At 34.5% G+C, this 12,299-nt stretch overlaps 1 protein-coding gene and 1 long non-coding RNA gene across 2 annotated transcripts; one reads left to right on the forward strand and one right to left on the reverse strand.

The window, feature by feature from the left end:
- Positions 1–3,013: 3,013 nt before the first annotated feature.
- Positions 3,014–4,073, forward strand: LOC120253710. Its single transcript, XR_005534381.1, has 3 exons — positions 3,014–3,053; positions 3,431–3,607; positions 3,753–4,073. It is a non-coding gene; the product is annotated as an uncharacterized LOC120253710 (long non-coding RNA).
- Positions 4,074–7,785: 3,712 nt separating this feature from the next.
- Positions 7,786–10,312, reverse strand: LOC120253714 (probable disease resistance protein At1g63360). The gene is made up of 2 exons (XM_039261979.1): positions 9,891–10,312; positions 7,786–9,645 (listed from the first exon to the last, which is right to left on the reverse strand). Exons 1-2 carry the CDS (start codon positions 10,113–10,115, stop codon positions 7,786–7,788), a joined length of 2,085 nt encoding a protein of 694 aa, XP_039117913.1. The 5' UTR covers positions 10,116–10,312.
- Between the last annotated feature and the right edge of the window lie 1,987 nt (positions 10,313–12,299).

Consider the following 12,299-nt stretch of genomic DNA (forward strand, 5'->3'; position numbering starts at 1 on the left):
GAAAACTTCAATTCCTGGACCACAAATAAATCAGGGGAGACTGGCCCGGGATCCAAACAGTTATATGAAATGAATCTGGAGCTTCATCATTAGATAATAATATCTCAGATAAAAGGTCAAGATATGAGAAGGCAATACTGGTACCTTATGTTTTAAGTAGTGGAACATCATCTACAACAATTGGATGTAGTTCAAGTAACAAATGCAAAGGGCTGTAGCACCTTTGAATGTTAATAATTTGGTTAGTGAGAAGCTCAGCATAGTGCCAAGTTTACATAATGCTGACAATTCTTGCAACGATTTTGCTGAGCTGAACCCTTTACAAGAAATTGAAGTCAGAAAAGCTTCTGGACCACCAAAAGTTACTGATAATAAAAAACATGAGTATCAGATGTGCAGAGAAAGCATTGCCCCATTACCTGCAAGGCTCAACATCCGTTGATTTGGAAAAATCACCCTACTTGCAATTTCCAAACAAAAAGCAATATAAATTCGTGGAAGGAATTTTACCGAGAATAGAGATAGTAGTGAATGATCTTAATGCTTCCTCTTCTCATCAATCAACTACAGATGGGAAGCCATTGTTTGATGGCTCAAGTGGAACTTCCATAGCTACAGAATACTGTATTGTCATTTATTTTATCCACTGCATAGCTCTTGACGAAAAACTTTAAACTATTTTTTTAGTTTAAAAGATGTTCTAGGTGATCCCACGTAATTTTTATGTGAAGGATCTTGCTTAATTATGTTATTTAACATATCCGTACTATTCTTACCTTGTTTGATTTAAATCTGGACATCTTTTGAAAAAGATGTTATAATTCATCTCCACTGTATACATGAATAATAGAAGAAGCGTAATGAAAAATTCTTAACCAGGATTTGATGGAGATGCTTTTGGACGAAATTTCGAGAGAAGTAAGTTGCTTGTTTTCTAGAGTAATCATTACACGATTTTATATTGCCACTATCTTTGACGAGGGAGCTTTTACCTTTTATGTGCCAATAGGTGAAAATACACGTAGGCTGCGCACCAAAATGTTGTTCTTTACGGGTGCTGTGACTCGCCCTCCCAACTTATCAATTGTTTCAGAGTTTTCCAAGGTAAAAAGAGAAAACCTCTTTTCCTTTAAATTGAACCAGTGAGAAATATGAAGAAATCAATTTGCAATATTCGTACTAAAAGTTAGCAATATTCAAATTGATCCAATTATAGTATTGGCATGAAACTCAGATTAATATGTCCGGCATTGTTTGTGCGCTTACTAATTGATTGCAAAGCATTTGTTCTTTTGGTTTTATATAAAACTTTGTCCAAATGGTCCTTATCTCACATGTGCACTCGATAGTTTGAAAAGTTGTACCACAATCTTGAAAGCTCTAACAGAACACCCCCACCTCCACATTTTAGATTTCTGACAGAATCTAGCAATGAACTTGAAGAAGAGCTGTATTCAACATCACTGTTTGAAGGCAATCAGCTTCATCCTGTCATTTGGTTTGTGCTCAATGGACTCAAGCCCATCCTTTTCTCGCATCTTACAAATTTTGCACTTTGGGGTTTTAGAGGAACTGTATGGTTTTTAATCTGTATTTGGTTGTTAACAGTATTTTTTAACCTTTCTCCTTTTCTACATGAAACAGCTTGAACCCAAAGTTTACATATGTAATTCTCAAACCTATCGACATAATCAACCATATCTATTAGGTTTCATGCTACTAAGAGAGACACCAGGGTGGACTTTTTGTTATTGTGTTATATAACAAGAATTGAACATCAGGGAAGCCATCTGATGCATGGCTTGTAGACTAAAATTGGGGAGCAACACGAAGCTTCGAAGGGTATAAAGTTTGATGCAATGTTTTAAAGGATACATAGGTATTTATGGAGCTTTCTAGATGTATTAATACAAAAAAAAGAAATTATTTGTTGATTTTACTTTTAGAATTTCAAATTGTGCCAGCACAATATTTTTGGATGATGGAAAAGTCTTTTTTGCTCCATGACTTTGACTTAATGCAACTTCTGATCTATCGAGAAGTTCAAAACAGAATCTTCAAATCATTCAAATAAACAAATTGAGGAGAAGCCTTAAGAATCAAAATGGCCCTTGATGTGGTATGTTTAAAATTTTTTTTCATAATTCTTGATTGGAAGTCTTTGTGAAGTGATCCCTTCCGTGTTGTCCCACAGGCCAAGCTAGAACTGTTTGCACACCAGCATACCCAACAATTGTCCATCGCGGATCTGAAATCACTCAAATCTGTTGGTTGACAAGAACTGGACTGTAAGGTAATTTAATTTTGCTAACCTTGAATACATGGAAAGTTAAGTTTTGGAACTTCTGTAATATGAAGGATAACTAAGGTAATTCAGAAAGTAACAGCAGAATATTCCTTTGTCCAAAATTTAAAACTGTCTCAAATTGATTGAGTTGTGCACTTTCAGCCATAGTTGGTAGAATAATAATTAAGGTTACTTGTGTTGGTCTCATTGGTTACGCACCACTAGGCTCAAGAGGCCCCTTCATTATGAGTATAGCTCCTTTCCCATGAATACTGGTCAAATATTAAGCAAGTCTGTTGTTCCTTTTGACCATAGCATCATCCTTAGTTTTCCTTATGGATGTGTTATAGTTTGGAAGCCAATATATATAATCTAATGTCACATACAGAATCCATGTTAAACAAATTTATTTACATATGTTTGGGAAAGGTAACCTGTTTAATGTTGGAATAGAAGAATAAATATATATCATCCTTAATTTTCTTGATCAACTATTACTCTATTATTTTGCATTGATAGCATTCTGATATCATTGTAATATAGGTATGTGATTTTGGCCTCTCAAGGTTGAAGCACAACATATTTTTATCATCAAAGTCAACTGTTAGAACAGTGAGATCTAGTCTTTGCTCTACTACATTTAGGAAATAATTATTTCTAGTCGGTCGAACTCCTCACATTTAACTATCTAAATCTCTGTCCTTATTCTGTTTTTGCCTGAATGGATGGCCCCAGAGGTGTTGCGCAATGAACCATCAAATGAGAAGTGAGTTTCCTATATTAAAACCCTCTTTTTTTGTGCTGGCAAGAGAGCTGTCACAACAGCTAATAAGATGGAAACAACACAGATTGAGGAAACAGAAATAAACTAACGAAGAATGAACAAGTTAAACACAATATATGATAAATTAAAAATGAATTATCTATAGTTTACTTCTGTTATATTATCTATGATATATCTATAGTTATCTATAGATATGCTTATCTATAGTTACACTTAAGCACCTTATTATTTCCTAGACATTTGGCATTCTTTGATGTGTTTGTTAGCTTGAGCTGTTCCCTTGTAATGCTTAACACCTTCAATTTTCTTTCTCTATTCATCATCTCATATATATATATATGCATGGCCTCCAATCCCAGGTGTGATGTGTACAGCTTTGGAGTGATATTATGGGAACTGGCAACTCTAAGGATGCCTTGGTCTGGTATGAACCCAATGCAGGTGGTGGGTGTTGTTGGCTTCCTGGATCGCCGTCTAAAGATTCCAAAAGATGTTGATCCTCTCGTAGCCAAAATGATCTTGCAGTGCTGGCAAAAGTAAGCACACTATATATTAATAATGATATGAACTATTCATACATAACATCTAAGTTTTTTTTTATATATTTATATATATGTATTGTAGAATTGTCCTAACTCTATTTTGTTCTCAACCTTCGCTTTTTGTGAAATGAACATGCAGAGATCCAAACTTGCGGCCTTCCTTTGGGGATCTCACAACAACTCTCAAGTCTTTACAACTGCTTATTGTCCCTGCTTATCAAGATGCACAAAACCCACCTTTGGCATAAGAAATACCAATAAACACAATGACTTCAACATATTGAACGGTAAATAAGCTAAGAGTATCCATCCGTTTATTGCTTTTTGTAGTGTTTAGTAGTGCCCTTAAATTAGGAGATGTGAAGTGAAATGCTAGTTTAGTTTGCCTTTTGGGCAAGAGCAAAAAGTAATGCCCACTTGGCCTGTGTTTATGTTTTGTTCTGGAGACTGTACATGAATGCTCTTTATGTCTATTCCGTATATATTGGTACTCGCAAGTCTGAAGAACTTGCGATGGCTTGTAAATGGAGTTTCTTAAGGTGTTTTCTTTGCTTTATGCCCAATTGAAAACCAAGGATATTATATAGACGAAAATGGGAAGATCATATGGCTGATTGTGACGAAAGGGAATGGCGCCCGGGTTGAGTGTAATTAAGTTGTGTAAATAATAGTGATGGTACTTTGAGTTATTGAAGAATGTGGTCTCAGGAATCTTTAAGAACTTGATTCCATTTCCTGATTGAATGAATGATTGAATGGAGGAAATGAAAAAGAGAATATGAAACCGTTATATAGGTGCCTGCAGTACTGTTGCTGGAATTAAATTTATGTATAAAACAGTGAATGTTCTTGATGTGCCATTTGATTTGTGAATATTTTCATCTAACTATGGTTTCTATTAAGCTCCATGCAAAATTACGCACTGTCTACTCTATTTTCATTGTTGTGTTTTGTTAAATGTTTGTACCTTTAGGTTTTCAAGGAAAATTTAAAACAGGAAAATCTGCCAAGCAATGGAAAGGTCTTGTAAATTTATCATCTACGCAAAATAAATTGATAGTGTTACAAATGAAAAACACCAGGCAACAGGGAGCTGTTTGGTTATGTAACTAAATAAATCATTCTTTAATGATTGGACAACGAGTGATGGATTCTGTTTGAGAAACACTACAATTTGTGATGAGCAATTCAATCATATAATAAATATGGATGAGTATGACAATCTTTCAGCCGTCCAAATTTCGCCTTATGATTGTTCACTAGATCAAAATTATGTCTTGCCAAACTTATCCTATCTTGGTCCCTAATCTGAATTCAACTTGAGAATTTGTTAATGCTCTTTAGTAGCATTGCGAAATCAAAGCTTTGATTGATCATCAGGTTGTTTGATTAATCAAAGCTTTGATTGATGATCCGGTTCTTGTTATCCTCAAGTTGTTCAATACTTGCTATTCACAAGGAAGCTCCATGCACTTCATTCCCACTAGCAAGCTAGCAACACATTTGCCCACACCTGTAGAAAAAGAAAATAAATAAATAAATAACATAGGAAAAATAAATAAACCATGTATCACAACACCCTTAATAGAAATGTGTTATGAATATCTAAACAAAATAATTCTACTTTAAATAGACAAAAAATCACAAAATTGTGATAAAAACATCACCTTATCATAAACTGTTGTAACCAAAAACCCAATGCTTCTTCAGCATTCCGATATTTAACTTTTGATCCTCGAACAGGTTCGCCCTGGCTGCATGATTAGGTTCTTGCTATCACTGCCGAATACATAAAGAAACTCAACAGATCTTGATCTCAATGAAAACTCTTTTTTGAAGTGCCAAATCCTCATTTTCCATAAATAGCTTTACCAACTGCAGCAACACATTTACCAATTAATACCTGCTTTTACCTTTGTTTTGCTCTTTAACCTGCCATAACAAGAAGAGAGAGAAAAGAAAAAAACAATCACAATAGTAGCACCAAATACAAAGTTAGGTCTAAAAACCTCTCATTTTAGACCATTCTGCACATTAACAAAACTAAGGCTTTCAAAGTTAGACAAAGTCCACAATTAATCCTTAGCAATATGTAAGTGAAAATAACAAATAAGCAATATTTTACGGATACATATATGCTTCGAAACAAATCCAACATGCTAATAAAGCACAACTTACTTCAAAATATAGTTTGAATGAAAGATACAACCCAAAGATTAATGCCTTCAATTGATCAACTTTCAAGCCAGACTTAATGCATAAGATAATAATGGTAAATAGACCTCAAACTTGGAAACCAAATAATAATATGTTTTCACACCGGCATAAATAAGAAACCAATCTTGTAGTGTCAAAGCATTCAGATTTGAGAAGAAAACCCAGAAACAACGCTAGAGCAATCTAGAGCATAATTGCACAGTAAATTTGGTAGATCACTGATCAATCGTAAAGAGAAGTTGTAGTTCTGAGAAGCTTTTGGAGATGGAAAACCTAGGGAATTAAAGACCTGTCAAAGAAATGGTATTATTTCCCAATGTTATAAGTTGTGCATTGAATTTGAAAACAAAAAAGAGAAGAACATCTTCTCCAAACTATCTTACTTGGTTTGAGCATGAGATGATCTCTAACTTGAGCAAATGAAAAATGGCATCTTACTTGGCTTGAACTAATCCGAGTCTTAATAACTCTCATCCTGCAAAGCTAAGAATATTCAGCAAATTAATCATTTTTAATAAGTTAATGTTATTAGTTTTAGTTACATACATGTCCATAGAAACTTCCTAAATCTTTCTATGAATAATTCTTCATCACTCTCAACCTCATCCTGCAAAGACAAGAATATTCAGAAAATTAATCATTCTTAATAAGTTAATGTCTTTCTTTGTTTCAATAAGTTAGCCTGTTGGTTCTTTTAAAAAAAAATGTCCATGCTTTTAATAATAATCCAATTCTTGGTGTTAAAATAATCCAAGGTGAGATCTTATTGAGTTAATGATATAGACATAATTAATTTTAAAGCTCCTTATATATCTATCTATCTATATATATATATATTAAAAGAACTTAGCATGAATAGTAAAAGTAGATTTGTAATTACTCCTTATGTTATAGTGATTGATTACCTAGAATAGAAAATTATATTAATAACCAACTTATTTTAACATTCACGAATCCACAAGTACACTGGGAAGAAGTTGGAAATAATAAAAGAAATGCATGAAACCACTAATTACTCCTTCTGGAAATCTGGCTGAAGTGGGTGTGAGACGTGGGATGGTGGCACTCATCCTCACTTCCCCAAGCTTTCCCACCATTCTCTCTCACATTTAATGTCTATCATTCTTTGATTGTTGTTGCTGCCACTCTTGAATAGTAACTTCTTAAGATTAGGACATTTAAACACTATAAGCCTTGAAAGTCGAGGGAAATCCAACGCAAAATTGCTTATGCTCACTAATTTTGGTAGATTATTTATAAACAGATATCTCAATGCTGGGAATGTTGGGCGGTGTTCTGAGACTTGTTGTTGGATTTCTCTCTCCTCCTTGATGTATATGCTAACAAATCTTCTTATCTCCGCAGACAATCATGTACTACGCTTCATAAAAGTCGAGGGAACCAATGGCACAATTGCTTATGCTCACTAATTTTGGTGGTTTTAAATATAAATTTGTGCAGGGCTAGGAGCGTAGGCGTTCGTAGACTTTCTTGTTGTTGCTCTCTCTCTCTCCTCCTCGATGTAAAACAATGTTTCTATCTCTGCACAATCTTTTATATTTAACTCACAAAGACATGGGAGATGCAGGACCCAAGCTAAATTATCCAACTTACATCCCGATATATAGCAACCATCACTTCAACACACATGCTGAAGAAATTTTGGAGACGATTGAGATGACTCAAGTACTGTTCTGCGCCCCTCTGACATCATGGATTTTCGAGCTATTGAGATGACTCCCACCTCCATTCATCACAATCTGCTCAAGCGTGAGCATGATTGAATTTGTGAAGTTCGCAAGAATTCAGGATGACCTCGCAGTAATGTTCCTGCAGTTTTTGATGACATCAAATATTTTGCTCCATTGGAGATGACTCCCACTTCCATTCATCAAGCAATCTGCTCAAGTTGCCAGGGCATGTGATTCACTCTGTGAAGTTCCCGCAAGAATTCATTATCTTTGCAGCTTAGTATCAAATGAAAGAGAGATCGTTATCCACATTGTGATAGATAGCCAAGTAGTTGGCAAACATGAGAGTTGTTGGAGAACCTCTTCTGATACTACACGCATTCCTATTGCTTTGATGCTGTTGTGTTTCTTCAATAGCTTTAACTCTTCAGGTTCTACCCACCCATACGGATATATGTCAATGACCTTCAAATTCTGTAATCTTGACAAGAGACCATCTTCTACCTTGCCCAAGTTATTTGTATATTTGCATATCAGATATTGCAATTTCTTCAGATATACCAACTCCTTTGGAAGTGATGAGATCTTTGTGTATGAAATATTTAGGTATTGCAAATTAACCAAACATTTGATGTCCTTTGGAAGGTTTTTGATATGAGTGCCTTTAAGACCCAAATATGTCAAATTTGGCATCTGTTTGAAAAATCCTTCAGGAATATTTTTGAAACAAGAATTAGAGTTTATCATTAAACACAACAAATCAGAACACTGATGAGACAAAATTGGCAAAAGCTCCACCTTGTCTTCTATAATCACTCGGTTCGCGAATCTCCAATTCTCTGCATTGATTGATGCTAATTCAACTGCGAACCTATCATGTCTTTTCACTATCCATTTATTCATGTTCCTCCCACAGTCTGTTGCTATCCACATTGCCATCTCATAAATTACATCATGTAACCTCACATAACCATGATCAGAAGAATACAATAAACATGATTCCTCTAGAATCTTAAGGATATTTTCTCCTGTGCCATAAGCTTCTTGCAAATTGTCAAAATCACGAATCAAGCCTAATCCCATCAAAAACTCTACAATATCCTGTTTATGTTGTCCTCGCAACATGCAAATAGATAAGAAACACTCCTTAAAATCATTAGTTAGATTATCATAACTGAATTTCAAAATCGGAAGTAATGATTCCTGCACACCTTGAACTACTTCAGTGCCTGAATTCTTTATTGAGTTCAAAATAAATTTCCAATCTTGGACAGATTTTTTGTTTGACAATGCCTTACCAACCACTTTCAGAGCAAGTGGCAAACCACCACACTTCTCCATCACCTGCCATGCTATTTCTTTAAACTTTTCATCTGACTCAATGACAGCTAGATTTACATTGTTCTTGAAAAGATCCCATGCTTCATCTGATTCCAAGCATTCCACTTTGATGGTATTTTCTCCTGCACCCATCTTGGCACACACATCTTCAGATCGAGTAGTGAAAATCACTTTGTGTTTATATTGTTTGGTGGAATTTTTGTCGCTGTAAGGATGGGGAATTCCAAGATCAATAAGATCCACTTCTTCCCATATATTATCCAAGAGCAATACAAAGTTGCTAATTTTTAAAACATTAAGGATGTCTTCTTTATCATCACGCTGCAATTGCAAACTTTCGGAAATCTTCTTTCGAAGTTCTTTCAGCTGAATATCTTTTGAAGCTTTGATAAATAACACATGATTGAATCCCATGTTTGCATCACCTGACAATGACTGCCTGATTTTTTTCAAGAGTGTGGTCTTGCCTACACCCCCCATGCCCCATATGCCTATTATACCAACTCTTTCATCTGCCAGATAACTGCGAGCAATATCAACGTTGGACCTGATTTTTTCCCCCACTATTTTATATGATTCAGGGACTGGTTTCGGTGGTGGTATGTTGGTAAATTTGATTTCTGGCTGTTTTGTTATCAACTGATTTATCTCCTTTTCCAATTTGATTGCATCAATGCTAATCTTATACCTTGAAAAACAATTTAGAGAACAAGAGCCTGCAACACAATTACCTTTGCGATATTCATCCAATAATCGTTCTACCTTATTTTCCTTTTCTCCAACCTGTTCAAAACCAATTCAAATGCTGTAATTAGAAATCTTTGTGCAAACACAACTTGCTTTTTCTATATTATAACAAACTTGAAAAGCTCAAACATAAAATTCTATGATGTAATAATATATGTTAACATATATATATATATATATATATATATATATTATTGATTTAGAAATAACCAAAAAATAAATAAATAAATAAATAAAGGAAAGAAAAAGTCATCCTATAGTTATGGTAGAAGAAGCTTTACATTGCGAAGCCAGAGTCGAAGTTCATCGCGTAGTAGTTTCCCCTTGTGCTGACTATCATGAAGCTCTCTCTGAATATCGTTCCTTTTCGCTAAGAGTTGTTCCATGGCGTTCTTCAAATCATCAATTTTCTCTTTGGTGGAGAATACATGGCTCATGTCCTGACGCACAACAGGGCTTTGCATGAAAGAACAAAAAGGTGAAAGACAGAGCTTCACCAAATCCATTGAATCTCAAAATCAATATGCAGCTAACGTGCTTGGATGCAGGGATGGGTTGGAACGGTCATCTGTGAAGAAGGAAGAGATGAAAATGGGAAGAAAAAGCCACGAAAGACTAGAGACAGGAAGGTTGCGAAAAAGAGGGGGAGAGAGAGGGCGCAGTTGCAACTTGCAGCTATTTTTTCTTTAGTTTTCCCAAATGATTGTTCTGTGAAGCAACAATAATGAATAGCATAGCATATGATCGATGTCATATGTACCCATCAATGGACCACCATCTAACAATGACTTTCTAATTTAAAACACGAAGTGCGGTCTTACTGGCACCTCCCATGTCCCACATGGCCTGCTAGTATATATGTAGCTTGAAGCCAATTCATTTTGCCATTTCTTTATAAGAAACAGGGACTGGTTTAGTGGTTTAGGGGCCGTACAATTTCCATCTGCTATTCTCCTTTCCACTTAGTTATTTTTTTATTTTTATTTTTTTTAAATAAAATAGATAAACCACATATAGATTAATAAGGAACCAGAATAGAAAGCCTATCACCAAGGCAGATAGAAGAAAACCACCCAACCAACAACCACAAGCAGTGATCACAACACAAAGAGACCTAAACAACAATACAAAAAACGAGGGATCGAAACCAAACAACAACAACAAAATGAGGGGACGCAGCCACCTCAGAGACAGACACCAAAAAACACTACTCCCTGCTTAGTTCCTACAACTCCTCCATAGCCAAAGACACCTGAAACTCCTCGGCACGAGGTCCCAAAAACTCCAAATTGCGACGGATGTGAGCCATGGAGTCCGCCAGGTTCAACTGTCCACTATCTGAGACTGCATAGAACCAGTGTAAAAGCATTAGATCAATCTTCATAATAACAGCATGCCCAACCCGATCGTCTAGGAAATAAATCCCAACGAGACAAGTTATAATTGAATTGAATTACCTTAGCACCCCACCAATTGTTGTCCATCAGGAATTTCCACCACCACCTTCCAAGCAGAGCCTGGTTGAAGACCTGTAGATCCAAAATTTTCTTTTTTTTTTTTTTGGAAGAAACAACCCCAGGAGCTATTTATTAAAAATTTTATTACCATGCTAATCTTTTAACTTGACAAACAATTTGGAAAACAAAAGCCTAGAACAGAATATCTCTATTATGTTGATCCAGTAACTGTTTCACCTTTGCATCTTTTATCTCCAACCAGTTCTCAGAGACCCAATTTAAATGTTGTTGAAAATCTTGATTTAAAAGTAAAAGAAAAAGAAGAAATTTTTTTTATATATACAAATACATACATACATATATATATATATATATATCTTTTTGGTGTGCAATACATAGGGAGTTCACTAAAAACATGCGTCTATGTTTAATTTCCACATAGATTCTAAGCACTAGTGGCGTTATGAGAAAAGAAGAAGGTGACTTAGTGGGTAAATTAAGCAATAACACCTCCTCTTCTATAACAATTTATATAATGTAAAACCTTAATAATTATCTAATCAATTGCTTCTTTTATGCCTTTTGATTAGTCCAATTAAATATATGAATAAGTTAAATTGGCTGATTTATTCATAATTTGTATGTATATGGATACTCAACATATATTATTGAGTAGGTATCTTTTAACATCAGTCCAAAGACTTATTTTCTCCTTAAACATCAAGGTATTAATCTCTTGCATAAGCATCCGTTTCTACACAAAACAAACACACATAATTAATGAATAAATAAATAGATAAATAAAGGGTAGCCACTAGATTCATATTTTGTTATTTAATTTTGATTTGCTTTTACCGTATGTTAGTTATTGCATATATACTATAAAAATTAACATTGCATGTAATATATTGAAAACCTTTTTCTTTTGTTAGTATATATATACCTCACCTAATCAATTCCTGATTTTTTTTAATTATTTTTAGTAAAACCTATAGAAATAAATATATATATATATATATATATATATATATATATATATATATATAATTCCCTACGCTAGTTAGTGATAATCTCTATTTTGCTTATCATCTTTAAAATGAATTGACCGTAGAATTGAACAAAAATGGTTCCATTTTAGATTGACTTAAGAATATCAATTAGGAGCTTAATGAAGAGTTTGTGAAAATTAATTTAAAGTGTGAAAAGCAAGAGGAATGCGCCATTGCTTTTTTT

Source organism: Dioscorea cayenensis, unplaced genomic scaffold (assembly GCF_009730915.1).
Source record: "Dioscorea cayenensis subsp. rotundata cultivar TDr96_F1 unplaced genomic scaffold, TDr96_F1_v2_PseudoChromosome.rev07_lg8_w22 25.fasta BLBR01000173.1, whole genome shotgun sequence".
NCBI lineage: Eukaryota > Viridiplantae > Streptophyta > Magnoliopsida > Dioscoreales > Dioscoreaceae > Dioscorea > Dioscorea cayenensis.